The sequence below is a fragment of the Pelecanus crispus genome, chromosome 1, assembly GCF_030463565.1.
Source record: "Pelecanus crispus isolate bPelCri1 chromosome 1, bPelCri1.pri, whole genome shotgun sequence".
NCBI lineage: Eukaryota > Metazoa > Chordata > Aves > Pelecaniformes > Pelecanidae > Pelecanus > Pelecanus crispus.
The window spans coordinates 35,008,592-35,022,711 of NC_134643.1; the positions used below are offsets into that span (position 1 = coordinate 35,008,592).

The 14,120-nt window shown below is 41.3% G+C and overlaps 1 protein-coding gene across 1 annotated transcript in view; it reads right to left on the reverse strand.

The window, feature by feature from the left end:
• The window catches only part of NELL2 (neural EGFL like 2), a 154,180-nt gene that overhangs the window by 33,180 nt on the left and 106,880 nt on the right, over positions 1 to 14,120 (reverse strand). Inside the window, exons 14-15 of the mRNA XM_075717588.1 lie at positions 8,315 to 8,437; positions 5,640 to 5,735 (exon numbers count right to left, since the gene is read on the reverse strand). Coding sequence (XP_075573703.1) covers positions 5,640 to 5,735; positions 8,315 to 8,437 — 219 coding nt within the window. The remainder of the gene's footprint in view (positions 1 to 5,639; positions 5,736 to 8,314; positions 8,438 to 14,120) is intronic.

Consider the following 14,120-nt stretch of genomic DNA (forward strand, 5'->3'; position numbering starts at 1 on the left):
GATCATTCTAAAGTGTTGCAATAGCTCTGTTAACTGCAAGGCACTATACAGTGAGTACCTCTTCTCATGGGAATACCTGACTAGCAGTATTAGTTGATTCTCCTTCTTACGTTTCTGAGAGTTATGGCTCCTATTGACACCCTGGAAGCACCCATTTGGAAGCAAAAAATTTTATGAAACCCATTACAGCACTTAATTACACAGGGCTTCACTTCTCTTTGCAAAAGCTGCACTGAGCTTAGGAATCTGACATAGCCTTTCCACGGCAGCTGACAGGTGAGAAGAGTTACAGCTGTGCCTGTAAACACAAACAAGCTTCTGGTGCTAATCCACCAGAACTGGGAAAGCTGCTTTGAGTTCTGGGTGAATGGCTTTACCCTGAAACTGTGTTTCAATCTCAGGATAATTTTATCAGAAGACTTCTGACCTCTCCCATCAGAAGCAGGCTGTCTGCTTCCTACTCAGCAGTGCCCTATCAGTCACTGCCTCTGCTCCTCTCCGCTCTCTTGGAAGGCTTGGAGGAGCTGTTAGTCCCATCACATGGAACAGTACATCTCCCCAACCAATATGGGCACCAAGGAAACAGGCCAGGTCTTTGCCACACAGTAGACAGCCTGTCCTGGTTTCAGCTGGGATAGAGTTAATTTTCTTCCTAGTAGCAGGCACAGTGCTCTGTTTTGGGTTTAGTAGGAGAAGAATGTTGATAACACACTGATGTTTTTAGTTGTTGCTAAGTACTGCTTATGCTAGGCAAGGACTTTTCAGCTTCCCATGCTCTGCCAGGTACACAAGGAACTGGGAGGGGGCACAGCCAGAAGAGTTGATCCAAACTGACCAAAGGGCTATTCCATACCATATGACGTCATGCTCAGTATAGAAACTGGGGGGGGGGGGGGGGGGGTTGGCCGGGGAGCAGCGATCACTGCTCGGGAACTGTCTGAGTATCGGTCGGCGGGTGGTGAGCAATTGCATTGTGCATCACTTGCTTTGCATATTATTATTGTTATTATCATTATTATATTGTTATTATTATCATTAATATTTTACTTTATTTCAATTATTAAACTGTTCTTATCTCAACCCAGGAGTGTTTCTCACTCTTACTCCTGTGATTCTCTCCCCCATCCCATTGGGGTAGGGGGAGTGAAGAAGCAGCTGCATGGTGCTTAGTTGCTGGCTGGGGCTAAACCACGACACAGCCTCATCAAAAGTTTAGGGGGTTGCTCTGGACACCAACAATCCCAGCTATTTCAGCTCTGGTTTATTCTTGTTCTTGGACAAGGGCCTGTTCTACAACATGAGCCTGGCTCCATAGGCTCTCGGGCTTTGGAAGGAATATAGAGACACTGATTAAGTGTGCAGAGATGGGGTTTGGAAAGGACATGGAAAACAGTAAGGTACTCAATGCCTTCTTCACCTTGGTCTTTACTGGTAAGATTTGCCTTCAGGAGTCCCAGGTCACGAAGACCAGTGGGAAAGCCTGGAGCAAGAAAAATTTACCCTTGGTGGAGAAGGATCAATATCTAAATAAATTGGAAAAAAGACAGGTCAATCAAATCTGATGGGATGTGCCCAGAAATGCTGAGGGAGCTGGCTGATGTCATTGCAAAGCCAATCTCAATTGTCTTTGAAAGGTCATGGTGACTGAGAGAAGCTCCTGAGAACTGGAAGAAAGCAAACATCCCTCCTATCTTTGAGAAGAGCAATGATCCAGGGAACTACAGATCAGTCAGCCTCACCTCCATCCCTGGGAAGCTGATGGTATCCTCCTGGATACCATTTCCAAACAAATTAAGGACAAGAAGGTGATTTGGTTGGACCACCACAAAAAGGTGGTGGTCAGCATTGATTTATGAAGAGGAAATTATGCCTGAACCAACCTAACAGCCTTCTAAAATAAGATGACTAGGTTGTTGAATGGGAGGACAGCAGTGGATGTTGTTTATCTTGACTTTGGTATGGCTTTTGATGCTCTCATAACATCCTCAGACAAGCTAAAAAGTGCAGGCTAAATAAATGGACAGTGAGGTGGATTGAAAACGTGCTGAATGGCTGGGCTCAAAGTGCCGTGATCAGTCACACAATGTCCTGTTGGAGGCTAGTCACTTAGTGGTGCATGCCTGGGTAAATACTGGGTCCTGGGCCAGTACCGTTTAACATCTGGACAATAAGGCACAGTGCACCCTCAGCATGTTTGCAGACGATACAAAATTTGGAGGAAGGGTTACTACACGAGGTAGTTGTGCTGCCATTCAGAGGGAACTCACCAGGCTGGAGAAATGGGCCAACACGAATGTCATCAAGTTCAGAGGGAAATGCCAAGTCCTACAGCTGTTAAGGAACAACCTCAGGCACCAGCACAGGTTGGGGACCAGCCAGTGGGAAAGCAGCTTTGCAGAAAAGGATGTGGAGGTCCTGGTGGACATCAAGTTGAACATGAGCCAGCAGCGTACCCTTGCAGCAAAGGCGGCCAACAGCCTCCTGGGCTGCGCTAGGAAGAGCACTGCCAGCAGCTCAAGGGAGGTGATCCTTCCCCTCTGTTTCATGCTGTTGAGATCACATCTGGGGTGCTGGGTCCAGTGCTGGGCTCCCCAGTACAAGACAGACATAGAGCAAATCCAGCACAGTACTGTGAAGATGATTAAGGGACCAGAGCACCTCTCACAGGAGGAGAGGCTGACAGAGCTGAGATGTTCAGCCTGGAAATGAAAAGGCTGAGTGCGTTCTTATCGATGTGTATAAATACCTGACGGTGTTGGGGGAAGACAGACGCTTCTCAGACGTGCCCAGGAAAAGGACCAGGGGGACGGGAAATTGCATTTGAAGGTAACAAAAAGAAATTTTTTTTATCATGAGGGTGATTGAACACTGGAATTGATTGCCCAGAGACCTTGTGGAGTCTCCAACCCTGAAAACACTCCAAATCCAACTGGACGCAGTCCTGAGAAACCAGCTCTATTTGACCCTGCTCCGAGCAGGGGGATTAGACAAGATGATCTCCAGAGGTTCCTTCCAACCTCATCCTTTCTATGATTCTGAGAAATTATTTAAACAGAGCTATTAAACTACCTTGTACAGAAGAAAACAGTAAGAACTGGTGATTGTATTTTTCTAGGTTATTGCTGGGGTGTGGATTCATTCTCCTGTTAATTAATTCATAGCTTCAACAGCTGCTGACAATTTCTATATAACTATATGTTATATATGTTTTATTTTAAGTTAAAAATGCCAAGATTCTTCAATAAGCAGTTTTTAAATATATGTAGCATAAACAGAAATAAGTAACATGCGATTTAAAAATAGATTTGGCATCTTTACATCAATCCTCCTCCTTCCTTGTGTGTGATCGCAACTAAAGATGTCTGCCTAGAAAAGATTACATCACCTTGGTAGATGAAGTGACTGTTCAGAAAGGGAAGCTTCCAGCATAAATTATTTGTAGTATGAATGTCTTGAATCACTTCAAGCCTAACGAGAAGTACCTTCAGGAAACTGTTGCATTCACTGGGAGTGTATATGTACTGTCTGAAGATCAGGTTTTCTTTTATGGCTGTATACAGCACCATTTTTCTGACAATGCAGTCTCAGAATGAACCAGCTTTTGCTTGTTATCGACAGGATAGCTCTTCCATTTGCCACTCTGACAGTATTTCAGACTGTACGTTTCAAAGCCATGTGCAAGTAGATCACAATCCTACTCTTGCACACTAATATCCAAATGAGGTGACCAGACCTGTATCCCTGTGGCTGAGCTCTAGCATTACTTAGTTCAACAGTAAGAAAAAATATGATGTCCAGTGGAGGTCCACCAGGATGGAGTGGCTTCTCCTTGCAAAGCTGATCTATGAAACTGGTTTGGAGCTGGCAAACTGGCTCTGAATCATAACAGTATCAGTAGCTTTGAGATATCAGGTGAAAACTACCATACCAAACTTATGTTAAATATTGAGATCAGATATGCAGAAAGGCATTCAGATCTGATTGAAGTCTCTGCCTGATCTCCTATATGTTTCCTGAAGGGCAGGAAGCACGGACAGTTAGGCCAGCAGTCCGGCTGCTTGCGAAGGACATTTGGGGCTGAATGCACTTCAGCTAACATAAGTTAAGTTAGATTAAGGTGCCTGAACTTTCTGAATTGGGAACAGAGTGTCCCTGGGTTCTCCTCTAAAGAAGGGAGCAGAGACAGAACTTTCAGGGGCAATTCAGAAAAGCCAGTAAGATCTCTCTTTGATTGTGGCTATTAATATTGACTATACAAGGACACTAAAGCAAATATGCTTCTAGTCTACACACTTCAGATAGAAGTATAAAGCTGGAAAAGATGAATGTGGGCCTTGAAACTATACACGTTATATTTAGTTGATATACAGCAGAATGCTGTAAGGAGAATGTAAGACAAATATTACTAAAACGAAGTAACTGTTTTAATACTTGAGCATTATCTTAGCACGCAAACTCTTCCAAACAAAAACACAACACTGTTACACCAAAGAGGCCTTGATATCCTGTACCATATTATCTGCAGTCTGTGAAACAGGGAGGAATACTTGAAAACTTGCTCTTTTGACATTTTTCTAGAAATAGATGAACAGTCAGGATACTGCTTTTCACACAGAATCCCTTTTGTGCACTGTGGTAATATCCACCCAAATACAGAAGAATGAAAACAATCACATTTCTCACCTCTCAAATGGACCAGATAATACCGAATTCAGATCAGTCTGTGTTTTTCATTAAACCGGACATGTTTACAAGTTAGATGAAAGCAATACTTGCTCAAATGACCTCCTTTCCTCTGTTTGGAAGATTTATTGAAGGCAATATAGAACAGCAACAATAGTCAATCATAGGTGGCAGACTGCCCTTTTATTAGGCATACTGAAGCCAATCAATCTAAGCGAGCTTTCTCCCTTTACCTCCTGGAGGCATGTATGGTTAGAATGCATTTAAAAATTCTGCAGCAATAAATAAAGGTGCTGAAACTATTCATTTGAACTTTAAGAAATTATTTACAGGCACTTGAGATGCTAAGTATTAACATTCTACATACTCTGCTGGGCACTGTAATTTGACTAGATCCAAGACGTAAAAAATAAAGTTGTAAAACAAGGCTTTGTGGTACTGCCATCCTCAGGGGTTGCAGAAAGAGGAAAGAATTCCTGCGAAAGGAGGTAAAAGCAGTAGGAACACCGAAACCTGCCTTAACACTGAGTCAGAACACTGAATTAATCAGAAGCCTTCAAATAAGGTTGCAAGAGAAGGTGGGCTACTGAACCAGGTACACATTTACAGCACAGAAACAATCAATTATTGAAATTTATTTCTAGATGTCAGATTATCTGCCATTTATAGGAGATACCAAAGGCCATTTGAGGTGAAAAGCAAGTCTATAATATTCTTATTAATTATGAAACATCAAAAGCCAAGATGTCTTAATTCATGTTCTCATTTTTGCAGTCCATGTGCTTCTAATTAGAACTGCTGTAATATATTCACTTGGGAGGCATATAAGAAAAGTGAGTAACTTTTTCTTAGCAGCTTCCTCTTTCAGGGCACACACTTAAATAATCCTTTATTCTTGGATTACCTCAAACATCCTCCTTGGATTACCTTCATCATAAATTCAATTATAATCTTACCAGTCTCACAGCTGGGCCCAGTGAAGCCTTGTGGGCAGGCACATACATTGGAAGCAATACAGGCTCCTCCATTCCTACACCTGTCTTTGCAAAAGGCTGCAAAATGCAAAATCACAATATAAGGTTAAGGAAGAATTAACGTAACTACACTCAGCAACCATGCAGGTGGCCACAGGCCGCTGGCAGGCTGGCACAAAATGCGGTCCCTGCGGCATGGAGCGCAGAGGCTGCCTTCTCCGAAAGATAGAGGTCACGAAGAGATGGTTTATGGCCCCCCTGCCTCACTGGCCAGACGGGCTGACAAGCTACAGAAGGAGATTAGAGTAAATCATCTGAAGACAACAGCTCACATATGTGCTCCTTCGCATGCACTGGGAAGCAGTGAAAAGCAGCATCTTCCCCAGGAACAGACTCTTCCTAGGGCAATGCTGGTCTCCCCTGCTGCCCAAATAAAGGCCTGGGCATAACAGGCACAACTGAACGCTAAATTGTCTGGCCACCTTATTCCTTGATTAAGCGATTAGATTGAAACAATGAAATAGTAATTTTTTTCTCAAGGGATTCTGAAGGACTTAAAAACTTTTACCATTTACAGTCTGAAGTCAATCCCTGGATTTGTTCTTTGGCACGCTGCAATCTGAGAAGCCGTGCTCACGCATTTAGGTGCATCATTCTCCAGATACAGTTGTGAATATGCGTATGTATTAAAGAGTCCCTTCTGCAGACACAGAAATGCCACCAGCTCTGACAGAAAACATGGCAGCTGTTAACTGCCCTGATTATATGTGCAATGTGGAATCAGAAATGCTCTGGTCACAAGAAACTGTAGGTGAAACCAGGCAGACGGAGGTTATCACCAACATAAAGATGGTGGCACTGGTCTAGCCCTGCGCTCGTAACCAGCCACCCGAGATGCCAGACCTCGGTTTGCAGCTGCCCTGTGTAAGCACCACTGATGAGGTCTTAAGGCTCATCTGAGAGAGAACATGAGTGTTACCGATTTGAGCTTTCCAGCTCTCGGTTGCCAAGCACCAGCCTTGTGGTGTGAGACCCTGGCACCGAGTGAGACATCTAAGCTTCCCGGTGCAGGACGACACGGTGCACAGGAGCACAGCTGGCAGCACAGAGCGTGAAAAGCTGCCAAAGCCACAGGGACAAGAGGTGCATCCAGGTCTCTCTGAAGGACGCTGGCAGCCAAGCCAGGGCTGCAGAGAAATACATTTCTCAGACGGATACACAGGCTCAGAGCCTTCTCCTGCATACTGTCTTTTCAGTACTGAAAAGGGAAGGAGGGAGGGAGGGATGCACTTTTCTTTCACAGTGGGGCCAGGTGTCCTCTGAAACTTCAGACCTGCAGTCAGAGCTCTTATTTGGAGAACAGAAGAGCTGAACGTGGTGTTCTAGGGTTACACACCTCTTTGACCCAACGAAATCTCAGTTACCATTTTGGAAGCTGACACACCTCCAGCAGAAGGATTGGGGAATACTCCCAAGCACAGCACAGGAGTGAGCTGTGCAGACAGAGCTCTCTTGTGAGAGGAGCAGCTCTGGGTTTGAACCTCCTCAGGCTAAGACTGTTTTCCCATTCCCCAGAGGAGGGAGCCCAGCATAAAAGGGCCTATTTGCTGACATCTCTCCCTTATTCCATGTGTTTGACTGGAAGCAGACTAGGCTGCCATCTTTTACAAAGAGCTCGTTTATGTTAGGAATATTTAGAAAAATCATACTGTGACTCAGATGAAGGAAGAGCTACTGCTAAGATCTTAATCAGGCTTAGCAATTAAAGAAATTCTGGGTTGCTTAGCCTTGATAATACACAGCAGCAGAATGTGTCTATGGGATTTTACCAATGTTAACTCTGGCCCCTTGGATTCTGACACCTAACAGATCAAGAGGACTGAGGCACAATTTCAAGGAACATTGGGTATGCTATTGCTGCAGCTAGACTGAGCTCGCATCTGAGCCCGTTCCTCTACAGCTACACCAACTTTTATTTTCAAGCATCCTCTAAATCCTATGCTCAGAGCCTCAGGACTTCCAAGGATTTGGGCCCAAGTACCAAGCATCATCTCCCCTGATGTGAAATGCAACGGAAATAAAAACATCATTGGATCTCTGGGAAAGCATCTTTCTAAGACTAGTAATATAACTTCTAATGTTTACCAGTGAACTAGAATGTTAGAAAACAAGGCACCACCTCACGTGTAACAAAGGTTTTGTGCATGCATGTCTATTGCTTTTCTCACTTACAATAAAAAGACACAGCGTACCAAACAACTTTCAGTTCATTCAAGCAAATAGCAAGTGATTGACCATGGACAATGTAGATCTGACAATGTTTTCACAGCTGTAACTTTGTTGGTAACTGTGGTTACCATTTCTTGAATGGTGTAGCATGTATAGAAACTGTTAACTTGAGACAGAAATGAAACATAATTACTTCAAATTTTAGAGCATACTAACTTATGTATGCATCATCCTCAAATTACTGTGAACTCTGACAAATGCAAATGTATATCTGCCTATGAAGATCTTCTTATAGGTGCAGGACCTAAATTCCTAGCCTAGCATTTTGTCTGTCTTCTTCAAGGTACGTGAACAGATTTGCATCAACTATGACAAAGCATCTCATCCAGTTCAAAGACTGCCATACCCCCGGGTTTTCAGCAGCTTACCTTTGCAGATGGTACCATTTCCCGTGTAACCTGGCTTGCAGACACAGTTGTGCCCACCCACGGTGTTGAAACAGAGCGCGTTTTCATCACAGTTGTGCTGGTTTGTTATACATTCGTCATGCTCTGAAAAGGGAAACAAGAATGGGATGGTCCTAAATTTTTAAAACACAACAAAATAAAAGCTTTGTATAAGTTTCCACATTAAAAAGAGATAAACACAGTAGTAGTTACAATAGGGCAATAGGGCTATGTGAACATGTAACTATGGGATAGCCAGGGTATGCATTTTTAGCACATGCTAGTATGTGATAACTGTGCTGCAGCACAACTCCAGTTTCATTAACAGGGAGCCACCATCATTATACTTTCCATGTGGGCTACAGTGTTCTCGTAAACATTTTCCAAAGAGCCGGCTAACATACTGAAAATCCATATGCTAGTTCTACTGTAATTTATTCATGCAGGTTTATCTTATGCGGGATTCATAGGGTTTCCTTCAGAAAGCTGACTCACGGTGCGAGACACATGCTCCAAACTGCAAAAGATACGGTTAGCAGAAGGCAGGACTTCAAAATGCAGCCTGTGTTTTCCTTCCCTTCAGCGCATAAGTAGCACTTTATTTACATGAAGTAAGTAACCTGAAAACAAAGGTCTGCCTGCTGTTCAGGGGACTTTCAGCATTGTGTGTCCTAGCACCAGAGTGCGAAGGAAGAGATTCCCCAGTCTGGTGACTAGACTTAGACATACTGGGAAATACACCTTTTGGGAATAAATGAAAAGTCTGGACAATACGATTTTGTGTTAACTGGCAATGCACTGTTTAATCTGAAACAAGAAAGTATTGTATAAGTGGTCACGCTACTGAACATTTTAATGGTTTAGTTTGTGATTTTCAAGAAATGGAAAATGCAATTTCAAAATAAGATGCTGTAAAGTGTCATTTCAAAATGCTGCATGAAACACTACTATTTTCAAAATGCATTATCTTAGTCTGCAGGGATCAAAATGAAATGTTTCTGTCTTCTGGAAATATTCCTTGTATTTTATTTAAATCAACAGTATTCATCTATGCATAATTTCAGACCCCTGAAATTTTTATTTCAGGAAAACCGACTGTTTGGAGAACATAAAGGCACCTGATTTCAATCAGCACACATGGACTAACCTGCATGTGAGGTTTTCATAGCCATCATTCTGCCCAGGTTTTAGCAAATTTTATTAGTGCACCTTATGCCAGTTCTGGCTACCTGACACAAGTCTTAAATCTGGAATCAGACACTCTTTCTTTCCCAGTTTCGGGTATGTCACACTGCTCTGAATCTTCACCTTTATAAATAAAACTTTGAAGTCTGCACATAACCCACAGAGTTGTCAGGAAAATTAATTTCTTAACATTTGCAAATCACTATGGAAATGTTCAACTTGCTATTTCAATACTGGCCATAAACTGTAGGAGTATAAAACCAGCAGAATGGCACATCTCTAATCCATCAGTAGATGTAAATTGTCTTCTAGTCATGGCAAGTACCTATTGTTTAAAAGGGAGAAAAAATTCACCACAATGTAACTAATCAATTTTAAACACTACACAGGTTTAGATTTATTTTTTGGGATGGGCTTGTTGTTGTTGTTCAGTGCTTATTTGTTTGGTTTTTAATAACACTAACCTAATATCCCTCTTCTAAACAAGGACTAATGTGTCTCTCATGTCACCGACAATGCTCTCCTCAGCCCTCAGCACCGAGGCACCAGCACTTACTGAGCTGAGTCCCTCGCTGGATGCAGCAGAGCACGGGCTGCAGGCCTCTGCCCTGAAGCATGAGATTTAATTACTTTGCTCTCAGCATGAATAACTAAAATTGTTATTGTTCACCAGATGATCCAGCCTCTCTAACATCCAGTTAAAATATTTGACTCCAACCTCCTAACATAGTGAAATTTCTTGTGCTGGCTGAAACGCTATTTGTGCTAAATCAGTCCATAAAATAAAAGAAAAATAAAGTAATGACCATGCAAATTAGGTAAAAAGTGTTATCTGTACTGTAATAATATTCTGGCTTTCTTAGTTTGTGTTAATATTATGATATTATTTAAGTATGGCATGCTATTTAAATATTAAATATATATCATTTTCTCATTTTAAAAGGTTCTGCATAACATACAACAGGAAAATAACTATGGAAATGTGCAAAACATTATGCACTCAGCAGGCCAAAATATCTTGCAAAGCCATTATCTTGGTATCTCAGGAGGTAGGGTGTATACAGCAATACATCACACTGGTAAACTCAGCTCAAATCACTGAAATTGACAAATTAAGTATCATCCTCAATGAGGAAGTGCAGCCACCCCCCCATGCCTTAGGAATGCAAAAGCCTCCCTGGCACGTATGGCAGCTCTTTACTATGGGTAAGAGTATATTAGAGGAAAGCAGGTGATCAGACTGTCACACTAAGAGGAATGGCTCTACGCGCGTGGCTGGAGCAGCTCTGAAAGCCCGTCGAGGCACCCACAGGCAGGGCAGGCGCTGCGGCCTCTATGCCAAGCAAACTTGCTGCTGGTATTCCAGTACAACAAGGTCTTAACCATATTTATAACACCATCTTGCCGTACCAGGGTCTTGAAGACCATTTGTACAGATGTACGTACTTCATATAAAAAGATGACTGTCACACTTGAGTGTGCCTTCCTAACATTTATTCTCTGGGCTAAGAAAAACTACTGAGTCTTTTAAGATGTATTTTTCTTAAAGCATACTGTCCTGGTTTCGGCTGGGATAGAGTCAATTTTCTTCCTAGTAGCAGGCATAGTGCTGTCTTTTGGATTTAGTAGGAGAAGAATGTTGATAACACACTGATGTTTTAGTTGTTGCTAAGTACTGCTTATGCTAGGCAAGGACTTTTCAGCTTCCCATGCTCTGCCAGGTGCACAAGAAACTGGGAGGGGGCACAGCCAGAAGAGTTGATCCAAACTGCCCAAAGGGCTATTCCATACCATATGACATCATGCTCAGTATAGAAACTGGGGGGGGTTGGCCGGGGAGCAGCGATCGCTGCTCGGGAACTGTCTGGGTATTGGTCGGCAGGTGGTGAGCAATTGCATTGTGCATCACTTGCTTTGCATATTATTATTGTTATTATCATTATTATATTGTTATTATTATTGTTTTACTTTATTTCAATGATTAAACTGTTCTTACCTCAACCCAGGAGTGTTTCTCACTCTTACTCCTCCGATTCTCTCCCCCATCCCACCGGGGCAGGGGGAGTGAGCGAGCAGCTGCGTGGTGCTTAGCTGCTGGCTGGGGCTAAACCATGACACGTACAGTATCAATAAAACTAACTTTCTGCCAGCTAAGTAAGGGAGCCTGGATTCAAAGATAATATGCCTGGCTTCCTACTCTTGCCATAAGAAACTTCAGTATTTCATATCCTCCTGTAAGAAAGGAGGATGCTTGCTAACATTTCAGGAGGAGGGCCCAGCACATAACCAGAACTGTATCAAAACAGCCATCACTTCCACTTCTGTGGTTACCTGTTCAAACTTCACGTCTGTTTTTATTTAAATCAAATACTAGCAACTCATGAAAAATTCATGGGTCTGATAAGTGATTCTTGGATTGAAGTTTACATGTCATTTTTTAGGAGGAAAATGTCTCAGAGTAAGAGGAAATTTTGTGATTCAATTAAAGAAGTTGAGATTTTAAAACAATAGGAATGGAAAAAAATCAGCAAAAAAAGAATCAGGATGTTTTATCATCCATCTAGATTTGTTGCTCTGTATCATCTGATCTTAGCTTCAATAACACACTTAAAACCATGTAAACATAGTACTACTTCATATTCCTTCTTACAGCAGCACCTAACAGAGCAGTCAGCCTACATTTCAGGACTGGCTCTTTTATGATCTGACTACAAATGGCTAAACTACACCTGAAAAAATCCTGTACCAACTGAGCTAATCATAGAATCAATCACAGAATGCTTTGGGTTGGAAGGGACCGTACATAAAGCATCTTACTATATTCACTCTTCCAGTACATGGCACACTATCTACACCAATTGAAAGAAACCATCAGAAACAGCTTCTTCTACAATTCTCTATTAATAACAAAGCAGACTGTCCAGCTTTATTAAAAATAGAAATACTTATTTGTAATAAAAAGGGTGGTGCTCTGTTGACAATTCTTCATTAATTCATGCTTATTGCTTTGGTTTCTTTTTTCAATCAAACACTTGGAAAGTCACCTTAAATAAGGAGGACATTGCAGAGACTGAGTTCACCAATCTTAAATATCAAACCAGGAATTGTAGAAGCAGACAGGATTGTGCATTACAAAGAACCAAAAAAGCAATTTATAAAAGAATCATTTTAAGAGAACTATTAATATAGTTCTTAAGTTCAAAAACCAGTACAGAAACATTATTTGCATTATTTAGAAATGTCAGTACTGCCCAAATATATGTCTGATGTTGCAAGAAGCAACACTGAGGCCATTTATTTCAAGCATCTTCAAATTTCATGTGCCACATTTAACAAAAGTCCTGAACTTATTTCACTGCACACCATAATGATGATGGGGACAGGCCAGGTACAACAGTATTACAGAGGCAAGGAAATAAAAACTACTTTTGCAAAGAGATTTTAATGATTATTATTATGAATTTGCATAAACATATTCTATAAAGACCAAATGCACTGGTTTCAGTGATTACTTCTAAAGCTTTAGTATCTAATATATCTAAATTCCATTTTGCACCGTTCAGGACTCTATGTTCAACAGTGTTAAAATTCATAAAATCTCTGTTCTGAGCGAGAATCAACCAAAGTTTTAAATACAGTATTTATATTGACTAAAGTATCTCTGGAATGAGGTCTTTCTAGATTGAAAAAAAAATTTCAGCTCTAAACTTTGCTATTGCTCCTCAGTAATAACAATAGCAACAGTAAGTGCGTATGAATGTTCCATTAAATAATCTTTATGACACAGATGACTTAGAGATGCAAAAAATTATGTGACAATGCAATTAATTCACCTATGCGCATTTGGGTGTGCAGCAAATAGATTATATACGCACATACAAATACAGCAGCAAAAAGGGGTGATAACTGAGTTGCATCACTTACTTATGGGTAAAGAATATTATGCTGGCAGTTTTCCTGAACCATCCGTTACCAACATTGGAGAATAAGAGCTGAGATCACAGTTAAGGCACAGAAATGCAAAAAAGTTCCCAAATATATAAATAAAATACACCCCTCCAACTGTAATCTTGTAACACCAAAACAGATATTCATTTCTGAGTGAGGAACTTGTGGACCAGGATTAAATTAAAATAATTTAAATAAAGAGAATATATTAGGTATTTTCTCCTTCCAATGCTTCTGAATTCTTGAACTCAAATTACTTTCGGCCTCCTGTCTCCTTCCCATTGGTTTGGTATAGATCTATACAGCCTTGGAGACCAGCTGGCAATCTGAGATGACAGTGACAACACTCACAGCAGTGACAACAGATAAGAGTTACTTGAATTATCAATAGCCAACACACTTAAATGCCCACTTACAGTTTATCTTAATTACAAGCTTTCTTCCCCTCATATAGTTCATGTACAGGACAAAAATGAGTACTGATTATATGGGTAGTCTGGAAGACTTATTCCATTAAGATCATTTGAGAAATGACAGATGGGCAGTTTCTTTAAGACTTCATATTAACTAGTTTAAACTCTAATTGTCAGGGTTACTTAAAGTCTCAGTATATGCACACTATTTTCAAAGAGCAAATGCTGTAAATTTATTGATG